A 15,891-nucleotide genomic window follows, 5' to 3' on the forward strand; every position below is an offset into this window, starting at 1 on the left:
CTTGAAAATCTATGGCTGTTTAGAAATGATCAAAAAACTTGAGTTTAAAAAAGAATGGGCATTTGTCAATATTGTGAATAAACTATTGTAAAATGCTACGTGCGAATGCGATTTAGAATTTTTGTACGCACAGAAAAAGTGTGATTTATCAAACAATTCCACAAGAGTCATATGCACACCGGTAGTAGATGACCATTGATAAATACCAATGGTTCTCAGCCTCAGTGCTCATGCACGACGTTGGCTATTTGCATTTCAGAATTATCACTTTTAAACCTGTGGGGAATATACAACGCCGTACCATGAGATACAACGGCGCAAACAAAAAAAGCTACGAAAAAAATAACTTTTCCGAGACTGAAATAGAGGTGCTATTGTCAGAGGATGAGACAAGTACAACCAAAAGGTTGTATTTGACTCGCTCAGTTGTGGCTTGACCTGTAAAAAAAAATTGATAGAAGACCCTAAGCCATCCATCCTAAACAGCTCCCTCCTGGAGGCATATAGGCCAACATTGCTGTTCTGCAGAATGAACGAGTTGTGCGTTCCACCTGGCCACCTTGCCACCATATTCAACAGCGTATTTTGCGCAGCACATAACCTATCACTTGCACATTAAGAGTGGAAGCCTGTTCTGTTCACATAGTTGAACTCGTTTTGGAATGGTGCTTTTATGGCGATGTGGGTGCCGTCTATTGCTCTGTTTTGTATTTGTGAACCCATTGATGGCAAAGAAACCCCTCTTGACTTTGCAATTGTGTATGAAAATGGTATGTTACTTTTCTTTTTGCTGATGATTGCATCCAAGACATTGGCTCATCGAGGGCTGTGAGATGCCGATCGGCAAGTTCCCGCTGAAAAGTGCCTGTTGCCAAACACCCAAGGGTTTTCAGCACTTGGATGTGCACCGGAATGGCATGTTTGCCTTTCTAAAGTAAGTCTTTCATCCTCGCAAAAATCCTATAAAATTGGCTCATCAGATATCGTTTCCCCAAACCAATCTGTACTTTCTGCAAAGAAGTCCCACCTGTCTCTAAAAACACGCTCTCGGCTAAATGCAGCATGTGCCAAATCTTCCAACAGAGCAAAATCAGCCATCTCATTCGATTTCCCATTATTTCAGTCTTTTATAGTATTTCAACAATGGTTTCACTTTCACATGTGCCTCTTAACAAATGACTGTACTTTATATGGATTATTATCATAACAATTGCACTGTTGTCAAATTATATGATATAGCCTGTCAATATATGTTCCATGAATTCACAATGAAATCGAACAATTATTTATTACTCTCACGATTTCACACATTTTCAACATTATTTTCCCCATTCTACGCTTGACAAGCAGTTCCCTTATTCCACCACTTTGCACTGTGCGTACTCATGGTCATGGCTGTGCGGAAATGAACCGAAGCATGATTTGTGCCTATGCATGATTGATAAATGAGGCCCCAGGTGTGCAAAGCTCTTAGACTTACCCAAAAAGACTCAGCTGTAATCGCTGCCAAAGATGATTCTAACATATTGACTCAGGGGGTTGAATACTTATCTAATTAAGATATTAGTGTTTTATTTTTCATGAATCTTAAAAAAATTATAGCATTTTTCTTCCATTTTGACATTAGTGTTTTGTGTAGGTCATTGGGGAAATAAAAGACAAATCCATTTTAATCCCAATTCGTAACACAACGAAATGTGGAAAAAGTCAAGGGGTGTGAATACTTTCTGAAGGCACTGTACATAAACTAATGAAAATGCTATTGTGTTCTTTGAAATACGTTTTTCTTTCGTATTCTAATGTTACATAAGATCTTCATAAACACAACCAAATGATTATTTTTGCAATAGCGTATATGAAATGTATTTCTCAAGACTGTTAGAATGTTGACATCCCAAATACTTGTCAATGGCTCGAAGGGGTCCCAGAAGACCAGGCTTTTCTAGTGTTCATTTACGTGTTGTAGGCCTATTGATTTAGAATCAGCAAGCTAAGCTCAGGGGCTGGGAGCGGAGGCTCTGCAGCAGCACTTGAGGTAACTTGTGCACTCCATGACTGCTTTATGAAGGCTGGCCAATACCTACAGTAGTGTTGTAATAGCATAGCAGCCCCAGACACTCAGACTGTACAGGTTCTCTCATATATCTTTTGTTCACGCCTCGCCTGGCCACCACCTCACCACTGATGTGAATTCTGTCATTGTTTTATAACATGTAGCCCAATCAGGGAACGTACACTTGAGCTCATAAAATATGGTTCAATAGCTCAAATACCTGCATTTGTGGTGAAGATTATAGGCTACATTGTTCCTGATGGCATACTTTTAAATAAGCCTAACTCTGCATAACAAAGAAAAGGAATGCATAAGAAAGCAATCACATTTCCTCCTTCAACATTGATTGTCATTCAATTTTTTGGACAAATAACTTCTCTTTCACAACAGCGTCAACGAACAGGTATTTTTATGGCCTTTGTGCAGACAGGTGCCGTACAAACAGGTTACTAATGTCGGCTATAGATCATCCTAGTGACAATATGTTTTGGTTGTGCCTGCTGCCTGCAAATGTTGTCATTAAGGAGGAGTAAAATGGTGTGTTCGGCACAGTTTGGCTTGTCCTCAGTGCTCAGACAGACAGCATCTCCCTTTCAAACTGTAGGTTGGTTTTAGAAGTTTTGTTTAGACCCAGGGATTGTGCAATACAGCCCCCCCCCCCCCTCTCTCTCCATATAGTAGGGTTTGTGCTGCTTAAAGGTGAATGAGTGCTCAGTGCTGTTGCAGTAAAACCCACAGATTACTGGGGGAGGGAGCAGCCCAGACTTTATGGCCCTGTAGCTTGTATTGCACGTATTTTCCTGCTTCTGTTTACCTTGAGCTGTACCCGGCCAAGGAGCTATATGGTACACAGTGTGCCCCTGGCTTCTCAACAGAACGCTCTCCCACTCCAACTCGAGTTCCTTACTTGCTGAGGCCTAGTGCACTACTGTACTGAGAGTAGGTAACAAAGTGATAATGAATATTAAGGATATTGTACGTGTGTATCCATGCTCTGAGAACCAGGGGAGTTTCTCCACCTCTGGGCTGTGTGAATATGCTCTCTTCCTGCGCCTCACGTCTCTCTTTCCCCCTCCGGAAAGTGTTTACACTCACTCCTGCTCTACAACAACACTGCAAGCTAGGCCTAATGCTTTTCCAAGGACACGTTGTACACATAAGCATACACACACAAACACACAGTGTTGACAGGAGCTGACATGTACCTCAGTGTGAGCCTCAGTTCTCAGGGCTGTTGCTACAGGAGCCACAGGTAGCGCTGAACCGAATGGGTTGGTGTGCAGGGTGTAATTGGGGTTAACAATTGAACACTAAACCATTTAGTAACAATAATATTCTACTTCAAAATGTTGACTGCTCTGACCGTTTGGAGGATGCATGACATGTATTTGGAATGGATCTCCAGTAACAATGTTAGGGGGGAAAGTGATGAGGAGATAGGCTACACTTTGTAGAATGAATGCAAGCGAGATGTTCTATGTTGAAGTTGAATGTTTTGGGTGTGATCTTTTTTGGTGGAGAAGGAATGGTCTTAATGTGAGGGGGAGGGATCGTGAAGGTGATTTCACAATCTGCTCGATCTCTGTTTGTTAGTTTGAGGAGATCTCATAAGAGACTTTGTATTGTATTTAGAGACGGGCGACTTTTGAGACCGTTGTATTGAGTTGCTGCCTGCCCTGGATGCCCAGCCAGCTGGTTCTAATACAATCCAGCCCCTCCTGGATCAACAGGTCTGTGTGCACACACACCAGAGGTAGACAAGGCAAGCACACGCACGTAGCCTACACTCTTTCTTTCTCGCTCTGTCTCTCACACACACACACACACACACACACACACACACACACACACACGCACTTGCTCACACACTCACTCACCCTCTCTTCAGACACGTTTAGTTTTGACTGCTTTTCAAAGCCTTGTCCCTCTGTTGTCTGCTCTGCTGTATCCATATCAGTCCTGATATAGCCCAGGCTGGGCCTAACAGCTGATGCCCTGAACCTTTTTGCTCAGTGTGTGAGTGAGCGGTAGGTGTGTTGCATAAGCAGCGCAGCTCTGGCTCTGTTTGTGTGCTTTCCAGGGCCCTTTAGAGCAGCCTGCCAGACTGTTGTTCTTTCAGTCTGGGTCTGAAGGCAGGCAGAGCGGAGCCTCATGATACCGAACCCTGTCTGGCCTGCAGGAGAGCTTTAGTACCTCAGTGTGAGCCTCAGTTCTCAGGGCTGTTGATACAGGAGCCACAGGTAGAGCTCAACCGAAAGGGTTGGTGTGCAGGGTGTAATTGGGGTTAACAATTGAACACTATCTGCCTGCAGTTGCAGGTAATTAGAATTGTCTCGGGAAGAGGAGGACTGTGGGTTATAGGTGTTTGGAAATTGACTGTCTGTTTTGATTACATGCATTAAAGGGAAAGCTTAACACCTGCACTATTAGGCGTAGAGAAACACACACACACACACACACACACACACACACACACTTTCCCAAGTGTCAGTGTTTCTAAATCTGTCACACACACATACAGCATTGTCCGGTGGTGCTCCCTGGACATGAGTTATTTGGGCTGTGATTGGAGCAGATCACACAGCCGTGTGTGTGTTGGGGAACACTGAATACTTGTCTCTACCGTAGACAGATAAAGCCACAGGCTGTGACTCCCACTAGCAGATCACTTACACGCACACAGCCTTTCATACTCGCACTGTACACTGTACAGACTAACATCTGTTAGACACACACAAGCCTACACCCTGTGTATATGCACACGGATACACACATAGACTAACATGTTCGCACACATGCACTTTCTGTCTGTCTGTCTCGCTCTCTCTCTTAAACACACACATAGTCACAGTAAGCCTAATTGTGGGATATCCCCTGGCGACTCATTGCTGTTATTACATTGTCACTTGACCATGAAGGGGTTAGAATGACTGATAAAGCATCATGTTTCCTAGAAGCCACTAGGACACAGTGTTATCTTTGTTGTGGATTCATTTCAAAGGGCTTGATGTGTTGAGATCCCACACTACGAAAATGCCACTGCAGCGCCTGAATGTCTGTGGTTGAGTCTCTATACTTTGCATTTCTATCTTCAACGTTCACCGTCTTACACAATCCTTAGCCTGGTCCCAGATCTGTTTGTGCCTTTGCATGATCCATTGTCATTGGCAAGCTAAACATGAAAATTCCATTAGGAGTTGGCAGGCAAGCACAAACCGCCTGGCACCCAGGCTAGGAATGACTGGCCTGTCGCTCGGGAGCGGGGCTGAGCTAGAAGGAAAAGGCGGGAGTCTAATGAAGGATGGGGAAGAGAAAAGGGGAGGGAAGGGAAGAGCGGGGGCAATTTGTCTCACCTTAGCTTAAGTAGCCAAACTGCTGATGGCAGCACATAATACCTTTATGCATTGTGCGCACACACACACACACACACCTCTACCCCTGTCCGGTTGTCTGCATTTCTCTCATTAGTCTCTCTGAGCTGAAACAATGGGGCTGAATCGGCACCCCAGTCATCTGACCAGTTAGCTCTGAGAGAGAAGGTCTGGGGTGGCAGTGGGTCTAACACACACACACACACACACACAGGACTCCTTAGAAAGCTGCAGTACAGAGGCACCCTGGGGGGTATTTGGTATTTTATTAGGATCCCTATTAGCTGTTGTGAAAGCAGCAGCTACTCTTCCTGGGGTCCACACAAAACATGAAACATGACATAATACAGAACATTAATAGACAAGAACAGCTCAAGGACAGAACTACATCAATTTAAAAATGCCTACATATCAATACATACACACAAAGTATCTATTTCAAATAGGGGAGAGGCGTTGTGCCCTGAGTTGTTGCTTTATCTGTTTTTGAAACCAGGTTTGCTGTTCATTTTAGCAATTTGAGATGGGAGTTCCATGCAATAATGGCTCTATATAATGCTTTCTTGAATTTGTTCTGGATCTGGGGACTGTGAAAAGACCCCTGGTGGCATGTCTGGTGGCATAAGTGTGTGTGTGTGTGTGTGTGTGTGTGTGTGTGTGTGTGTGTGTGTCAGAGCTGTGTGTAAGTTGACTATGCAAACAATTTAGAATTTTCAACACATTGTTTCTTATAAAAAGAAGTGATGCAGTCAGTCTCTCCTCAACTCTTAGCCAAGAGAGACTGGCATGCATAGTATTAATATTAGCCCTCTGATTTACAATGAAGAGCAAGACGTGCCGCTCTGTTCTGGGCCAGCTGCAGCTTAACTAGGTCTTTCTTTGCAGCACTCGACCACACGACTGGACAGTAATCAAATAACTTCACAGATCTTCATTGTAAAGGGTTTAAACACTGTTTCCCATGCTTGTTCAATGAACCATAAACAATTAATGAACATGCACCTGTGGAACAGTCGTTAAGACACTAACAGCCTACAGACGGTAGGAAATTAAGGTCACAGTTATGAAAATGTAGGACACTAAAGAGGCCTTTCTACTGACTCTGAAAAACACCAAAAGAAAGATGCCCAGGGTCCCTGCTCATCTGCGTGAACGTGCCTTAGGCATGCTGCAGATGTGGCCAGGGCAATAAACGTGTAACAACACCTGCACAGGACCGGTACATCCGAACATCACACCTGCGGGACAGGTACAGGATGGCAACAACAACTGCCCGAGTTACACCGGGAACGAACAATTCTTCCATCAGTGCTCAGACTGTTCGCAATAGGCTGAGAGAGGCTGGACTGAGGGCTTGTAGGCCTGTTGTAAGGCAGGTCCTCACCAGACATCACCGGCAACAACGTCGCCTATGGGCACAAACCCACCGTCGCTGGACCAGACAGGACTGGCAAAAAGTGCTCTTCACTGACGAGTCGCCGTTTTGTCTCACCAGGGGTGATGGTCGGATTTGCGGTTATCGTCGAAGGAATGAGCGTTACACCGAGGCCTGTACTCTGGAGCGGGATGGATTTGGGGGTGGAGGGTCCGTCATGGTCTGGGGCGGTGTGTCACAGCATCATTGGACTGAGCTTGTTGTCATTGCAGGCAATCTCAACGCTGTGCGTTACAGGGAAGACATCCTCCTCCCTCATGTGGTACCCATCCTGCAGGCTCATCCTGACATGACCCTCCAGCATGACAATGCCATCCTGCTCGTTCTGTGCGTGATTTCCAGCAAGACAGGAATGTCAGTGTTCTGCCATGGCCAGCAAAGAGCCCGGATTTCAATCCCATTGAGCACGTCTGGGACCTGTTGGATCGGAGGGTGAGGGCTAGGGCCATTCCCCCCAGAAATGTCTGGGAACTTGCAGGTGCCTTTATGGAAGAGTGGGGTAACATCTCACAGCAAGAACTGGCAAATCTGGTGCAGTCCGTGAGGAGGAGATGCACTGCAGTACTTAATGCAGCTGGTGGCCACACCAGATACGGACTGTTACTTTTGATTTTGACCCCCCTTTTGTTCAGGGACACATTATTCCATTTCTGTTAGTCTCGTCTGTGGAACTTGTTCAGTTTCTGTCTCAGTTGTTGAATCTTGTTATGTTCGTACAAATATTTACACATGTTCAGTTTGCTGAAAACAAACGCAGTTGACAGTGAGAGGACGTTTCTTTTTTCGCTGAGTTTTGTTTTTTGTGATGGATCGACACCACTGTCCTCAACGGTACTCCCGCCGGCTTTGGTTTTTGTCGTGGTATCAACGTAGGTTACGCTGTTACTCCCAGACAGTGCAGGTCACAGGGAAGATTGGAAACAACAAAAAACAGCAGGGATCTAGATAGCCACAAGCCCGGGACAGTCCGCGGTCCCAGCCACAATGGCTAACGGCGTCGCGGGCTGCGTTCAAACCCTCAAGAAAACCCAGCTAGTTTTATAGGCAGCTAGTTAGCAGCTAGGCTAGCTGCTATGCCAAACAGCTCTTCAGACCCAGCCTCGATCGGCAGGATCTCTGGACAGGTAGTAGCAGTCCCAGCAACTGATGCCAACCGCGTCACGGGATCCAAACTCAAAAGGTAGCTAGTTATTAAGAAACTTTTCAAAACAACAAACCGAGCTCTCCCTTGTTCCGTGCTCCGCGGGGGTCTCCATGTTGTACCCCTCTCTCCACTGATAAGTCAGATGCAGTCTGAACACTCACACCATCAATTTATAGAGAGTGGATCAGGTTGGCTTCGTTCCTGTCCATTTGCTAAGGAGATTGCAAATCCCATATACTTACCACGTGCTCTCCTTGTGTAGGAAGGAAGATTTTTTTAATGTGTGAAATCACTGCATCTTTTGACTGTTTTAACTCGCCAGCTGCAAATGTTTTATATAGAGGTGAGAACGTAGCTAGATAATGTGAGAGTGTTATGTCACCATGTTGTCAATCGTTCTGTGCTATAATGTCTGTGATGCAAACTGATGTCATCAACAGGCCACTTGTGTGTTTGTATTGTGTGTGTGTAGTCATGTGTCTCACCTTGTTGCTCTAACTCTTGTTTTTCAGCCCAGAATGTGACGGTGGATGAGATTCTCTCTGCCTACAGACAGGCCTGCTTGAAACTCAACTGTAAACTCATCCCCAAAGTGCTCAAACAGATGCAGGTAAACCTGAATGAAACACACACACACACAGATATAGAGATACAAAGTGTAGGCTTTTAATAGTTTGTGGATCCACGGTAACACACACACACTCATTCTCCATGCACTACTTCAGTAGCCTAATAACAGCACTGAAACACTAGACTCAATTCAGGCTTTATTAGCTTTAGAGTGTTGTTGTGGAGCTGGATTAGGCCTACATCTGGACTTTAAATCCCCAAAACCATCACCACCTCATCAAAATCTGGTACCAGTAGAACCCTCTCACCCCTCATCACCCCTGGCACCCAATCAAACACCACCTGACCTCAAACCACCCTGCTGGGGCAGCTCACTCACACCCACCATGGGGATTGTCATGTTGCCAGATGGGCTTTGCTGACAGCAGCAGGGGGATTTATGTGCTGTGTCTGTATTGTTTGTTGATGTTTGTTGTTTTCCATTCGCAGGGTTATGTGTGCTCTAATCCCTAAGAATAAGCAGCTCCTGAGATCTGATAGGGAATGCCTCTACTCTGTTTTGTTTTGTACAGGTGCCTTGCTCGTGTTTGTGCCTGTGTATGTGCCCACACATGAACATGTTAATGCATGCGTGGGCATTTTTGGGGTTCGTTCAGTTGAAAGCCTGTTATGCAGAGACTTTGCTTTGTCTTGGCGACAGAACAGGAATGAATGGAGAAACCTGTGAAAGGCCTATTTCACCTTAAGTGGCTGGGCAGAACAAGGGGAGGGCTCATGATTGGATAACAGATTATGACACGGACCATGGCTGTTTGTACTTGGCTTATCGCTATCATTCTATTGTCCAATAGTCTTTCTTCCTTTCCGTTCATGTGAGAGGTCAAGCAATGCAGTCTTGATACCATGATATTTGCTTGTAAAGCGAGAGACAGAGAAAATGGGCAAAAATACAATCACAGATGGAATTAGGAATGTATTGATGGATGGAAATGAAGAGGAAGACAGAGGCACAGCCATAAGTGGCATAAGAGAGGGAGTGTGTGTGTGAGCCTCTTACTGCAAATGGCCACGGTTTCCTGCCCAGCGACCGCGCACTCAAGCATGTCTCTGTCTGCTGTGCGGTGTCATTGGAAAGTTTGAGTGAGTATTTACGGAAGTGCTTACTCCTCAAGACCCACCCCAGAACTCTGGCCACCCATCCATCCACCCTTAACACACTCACGCATACGCCCACACATGCACACAGACATTCTCAAACACACACCCTTGCACAGTACAAACAAACATACACACACACACTTAAGCTAAAGCAGCCTACTGTAAACATTCTGTTGATGGTCAATAGCATTCTGTTGATGGTCAATAGCCTTCTGTTGATGGTCAATACACACACCCTTGCTTGCATACAGAAGTATGGGCTAATGTTTTAATACCCATAGTAGCTTACTAAAGTCTCCTGTGCAGGTTTGTCTTTCTCTGTTGTGTGTCTTGTCTTGGCAAGACAATGGGCTTCAGGTTGTGTGCGTGTGTGTGGGATGGCGGTATGAATCTGCAGTGGGTGAGGATGAGCTCATATGGACGAGTCACTGAAGGCGAGTGACAGAGGGGCTGGTAGCAGGATGTGGAGTGCAGGGACATGTTATCACTGTCGGATGTTTGCAGTTTGCGCTTCCACATGCCACTGCCCACACAGGATACTAGGGCTGGACGATATGGCCTAAAACTCATATTTATTTTCTAACTTATGGGCGATTCACAATATATATCTCGATTTTTGTAATGTTTTCTCTAAATAAGCTTTGTTGTACAATTTAAAGGTAAAATACACTGACTTTAAAACTGTCAGCAATAATCTAATGAATTCAGAGCTTGTGAAATTATACCTAGGCTGAATATATGCCTTCCACTAATTATTTAATTATTTTATCAAAATAGTTGTACCTGCTTTTTTTTGCAATAATGATCTGGCTTTCAGGTCTGTCTATAAAAATGCCCTTTTTGTTACAAATGTAACCAGAACCATGCATAATGTAGCAGGCATTATAGAAAGTTAACACCGGTCTCATAAACAGTCGCTCAAGCACTAATATTTATATTTCAAGTTTAGCCAACTTGGATCTAGGTATAATTTCACAAGCTCTGAATTCAGCTCATAAAGCAAAACAGTTTAATTGTTATGAGCACAACCTTCTGTCCGTCTCCAACTGTTTGAACAGCATGCTAGCCTGTCCACTTTGTTCAGATGGTGAAATCAAGTGGCCTACCTTATGTCTCAGAATGAGAACGAGTTTCCATTTCCTTATATAATAGTTTTGTTCTTCTTGCACATTTATAAAACAGACTAAACAGCCAGTATAACGATCTTTATGCGCTTATTCTTTACCTAAGCTTGTCGCCTGCCTTCCCACCTTTGGGACAACGACTCCCATTTTTAGGGCAGAGACATGAGCATTTTGTCATTATATACAGATCTCTGGTGTAAATGGGAAGGTGCGAACGAGACGAGACCAAAAAGACATGAGAACAAGCAGATGTAAACGCTCATACAAACAAAATATACAATAAAACTTGATTCTGCGATACAGGCATTTGGAATATCGCACAAAAACATCAATTTGAATTAATTGAATTAATTTGATATATCGCCCAGCCCTACAGGACACACACACATATACTATACAAACACACATGTTCTTGGTAGAAGAATTTCCTCTGCCTTCCTTCTCTCTCAACCCTTGTACCGTCACATGTCTATCCCTCCTGCACCTCTCTCTCTACCTCGCTCATTCCTCGCAAAAACGACTTGCTCAATCTGCCTCCTCTCTTTCTCTCTTTTGCTCTTTCTTGCTAGTGTGTGGGTTTGTGTATGTGTGACGGAGGTTCAGGGAATCTCCCATCACCCCACTCAGGCGGGGTTTAGTCATTGGGGAGAGAGAGGGGGTGACATCACGCACACTTGTGGAAAGACTCATCACTGCGCTAAACTGGCATTCTGCTCGGGCCTTAAATAAAGCCTGGGTAACTTTCCACTGTGGGGTTAACAGCCAGTGACTACACCGTCGTCAGTGTGTTGGCTGCTGGTCTGCTCTGATCCATTACGGCACGTTTTTCTGCTTAGTCATCCTTGGAAAAAAACGGCTGTATAAACAGACCCGTCAAACAAAATGGCTGCCCAGAAAAATAGACGTTTTAGTGTGTTTTTGTGTGTACTGTGCACGTAGTGTCTGGCCATTGGCCTACAGGTTACCTACATAAAGTGTGTGTTTAAGGGGCTCTAGCCTATTCGGCCCTGTGTCACATTTCTGCCTCCACTGCTCCTCCTCTGCACAAGGACATTGAATCTCCCTCTGTCACACACACACATACTGTACACACACAACTATAGATCTATACTCACATGTACACACACTCATAAGGACACAGATATTCACTTTGGCATACTCATGACTCATTAAAGTGTATAGGCCTACACACAGACTCATTATTCAGGTGCAGACATACCTGCAGCCACACAGTCTTATTGTTTCCTATTGTGGGGGCCTGTGCACTGCTGTATCAGGTTCCCTTTCCATAGTTCTCCCTCACCCCTCTCAGATAGAGACACACACACACACAATCACCCCAGGTAGAAGAGTGGAGGACCTGCCAGAACGCCACAGAGGGTCACACAAAGTGCAGGACACACACACCATCAGCTCCAGAAAAGCGTTCACTCAGATGAATGTATCTGTACCTGAATAGGAGACACACACACTATACAGGACCTCAGTGGGTCTCACGTGTCTTCACTGTCTGCTGCTCACACTCACACACCTGAATAGGTCTGTCTTTCCTCTCACACTCAGCCACATTCACATGCATCTGCTCTAGCCTTCTGGCAACATAGTATATTGCACTAATGGCTATGTATTCTTCATGACAGGTTACTAAACCAGCTGTAGTAATAGTACAATGACTTTTTAATTTGCTCCAGAAGGGTGTGTTTGTCTGTACTTGCCAAGGCAGCAGCTACTCTTCCTGGGGTCCATCAACATTAAGGCAGTTATATACAATTTCAAATATGGTACATTACATTTCATAACACTTTACCCAATACATGTAGTGTGTTACCTCAGGCCACCACTCCACTATCACATATTTACAATACAACATCCATGTGTACGTGTGTGTAGAGGGCGTGTCTTATCATGTGTATGTGTGTCTGTGCCTGTGTGTGTCTCTTCACAGTCCCCGCTGTTCCATAAGGTGTCTTTTTATCTGTTTTTTACAATCTGATTCTACTGCTTGCATCAGTTACTTGATGTGGAATAGAGTTCCATGTAGCCATGGCTGTATGTAGTACTGTCACCTCCCATAGTCTGTTCTTGACTTGGGGATTGTGAAGAGACCTCTGGTGGCATGTCTTGTGGGATATGCATGGGTGTCCGAGCTGTGTGCTAGTAGTTTAATCAGACACCTCGGTGCATTCAGCATGTCAACACACCTTACAAAAACAAGTAGTGATGAAGTCAATCGCTCCTCCACTTTGAGCCATGAGAGATTTACATTTACTTGTGGCAGCTGACCACACAACTGAACAGTAGTCCAGGTGCGACAAAACTAGAGCCTGTAGGACCTGCCTGTAGGACCTGTTGATAGTGTTGTTAAAAGGGCAGGACAGCGCTTTATTATGGACAGACTTCTCCCCATTTTAGCTACTGTTGTATCAACATGTTTTGACCATGACAGTTTACAATCCAGGGATACTGCAAGCAGTTTAGACACCTCAGCTCAATTTCCACATTATTTATTACAAGATTTAGTTGAGGTTTAGTGAATAATTTTTCCCAAATACAATGCTTTTAGTTTTTGAAATATTTAGGACTAACTTATTCCTTGCCACCCATTCTGAAACTAACTGCAGCTCTTTGTTAAGAGTTGCAGTGATTTAACTCGATGTAGTAGCTGATGTGTATAGTGTTGAGTCATCCACATGCATAGACACACTGGCTTTACTCAAGGTCAGTGGCATGTCATTAGTAAAGATTGAAAAAAGTAAGGGGCCTAGACAGCTGCCCTGGAGAATTCCTGATTCTACCTTGATTATGTTGGAGAGGCTTTCATTAAAGAACACCCTATGTATTCTGTTAGACAGGTAACCTTTTATCCACAATATAGCAGAGGGTATAAAACCATAACACATACGTTTATGATCGATAATGTCAAAAGCCGTACTGAAGTCTAACAAAACAGCTCCCACAATCTTTTTATCATCAATTTCTCTCAGCCAATCATCAGTCATTTGTGTAAGTGACGTGCTTGTTGAATGTCCATCTCTATAAGCGTGCTGAAAGTCTGTTGTCAATTTGTTTACAGTAGAATAGCATTGTATCTGGTCAAACACATTTTTTCCCCAAAAAGTTTACTAAGGGTTGGTAACCGGCTGATTGGTCAGCTAGTTGAGCCAGTAAAGGGGGCTTTACTATTCTTGGGTAGAGGAATTACTTTTGCTTCCCTCCAGGCCTGAGGGCACACACTTTATAGTAGGCTTAGATTGAAGATATGGCAAATAGGAGTGGCAATATCGTCCGCTATTTTCCTCAGTAATTTTCCATCCAAGTTGTGAGACCCCAGTGGCTTGTCATTGTTGATAGACAACAATTTCTTCACTTTGTCCACACTCACTTTACGGAATTCAAAATGAAAATCTTGTCTTTTAATAATTTGGTCAGATATACTTCGATGTGTAGTGTCAGCATTTGTTGCTGGCATGTCATGCCAAAGTTAGCTAATCTTGCCAATGAAAAAATCATTAAAGTAATTGGGAATATCAGTGGGTTTTGTGATGAATGAGCCATCTGATTCAATGAATGATGGAGCTGAGTTTGCCATTTTGGCCAACATTTTATTTAAAGTGCTCCTAAGCTTTTTACTATCATTCGTTTTAACATTTATCTTTGTTTCATAGTATAGTTTCTTCTTTTTATTCAGTTTAGTCACATGATTTCTCAATTTGCAGTACGTTTTCCAACCGGTTGTGCAGCCAGAGTTATTTGCCATTCCTTTTGCATCATCCCTTTCAACCATACCATTTTTCAATTCCTCATCAAGCCACAGGGATTTAACAGTTTTTACAGTCATTTTCTTAAGCAATTTCATAAATGTGTCAAGTGCAGCATCTGGTTACTCCTCTTTACACACCACAGACCAACAAATAGTATTTACATCAACATAGGAATCACTACAAAACTTATTGTATGACTTCTTATACACTATATTAGGCCCAGCCTGTGGAACGTTGGTTTTCCTAGATATGGCTACTATATTGTGATCACTACATCCGATGGATTTGGATACTGCTTTAAAGCAGATTTCTGCAGCATTAGTAAAGATGTGATCAATACATGTTGATGATTTCATTCCTGTGCTGTTTGTAACTATACTTGTAGGTTGACTGATAACCTGAACCAGGTTGCAGGCACTAGTTACAGTTTGAAGCTTTTTCTTGAGTGGGCAGCTTGTTGAAAGCCAGTCAATATTTAAATCACCCAGAAAATATACCTCTGTTGATATCACATACATTATCAAGCATTTCACACATGTTATCCAGATACTGAGGCAGATGAACCTGCAGCCATATTACTTCAACAGTATTTAACATGAGATCCTCTCTAAGCTTTAAAGGAATGTGGTTCTTAAAATAAATGGCAATACCTCCACCGTTTGCATTTCCGTCTTTTCTGTAGATGTTATAACCATGTATTGCTACCACTGTATCATCAAAGGTATTATCTAAGTGAGTTTCAGAGATTGTCAGAATATGAATGTAATCTGTTACTAGCAAATTATTGATTTCATGAACCTTGTTTAAGCTACATATGTTAATGTGGGCTATTTTTAGCATTGCTTTACTGGGACGCTTAGCAGAAGTAGACATGCTCATGTTATTTATGTTAGTGCAGGGTGAGCTGCACACAGTGGACTTCCTACTAGTCACCGCCTCAGTGCTAACAGTATAACTCATAGGCACATGATTACTGCATACAATAGGTGTCGGATCAGCAGAGGCATTCAGGGCAGTTAGAGGGACATAAATTAGGTTACTTCCAACACCCCTGGGATAATGTACATTTGCTGAAGCATTATGACAACTCAGCGACACAATGGTAGGGATTAACTGAGCTGGACTTGGGTAATTGATAAGTAGTTGTCTCAACGCAGCCTTATAATGCTGTGAGAGGATCCAGGAACCCAAATGATTTGGGTGGATCCCATTCTCCTTTATAAAACAAGCTTTGTTTCCAGAAGGTATCAAAATGGTCAATAAATGTTACACCCA

The 15,891-nt window shown here is 43.6% G+C and overlaps 1 protein-coding gene across 1 annotated transcript in view; it reads left to right on the forward strand.

The window, feature by feature from the left end:
- Window positions 1–15,891, forward strand: part of LOC121567380 (protein phosphatase 1 regulatory subunit 37) — a 54,679-nt gene that overhangs the window by 24,345 nt on the left and 14,443 nt on the right. Inside the window, exon 2 of the mRNA XM_041877389.2 lies at window positions 8,516–8,613. Coding sequence (XP_041733323.2) covers window positions 8,516–8,613 — 98 coding nt within the window. The remainder of the gene's footprint in view (window positions 1–8,515; window positions 8,614–15,891) is intronic.

This window comes from Coregonus clupeaformis, chromosome 6 (assembly GCF_020615455.1).
Source record: "Coregonus clupeaformis isolate EN_2021a chromosome 6, ASM2061545v1, whole genome shotgun sequence".
Taxonomy (NCBI): domain Eukaryota; kingdom Metazoa; phylum Chordata; class Actinopteri; order Salmoniformes; family Salmonidae; genus Coregonus; species Coregonus clupeaformis.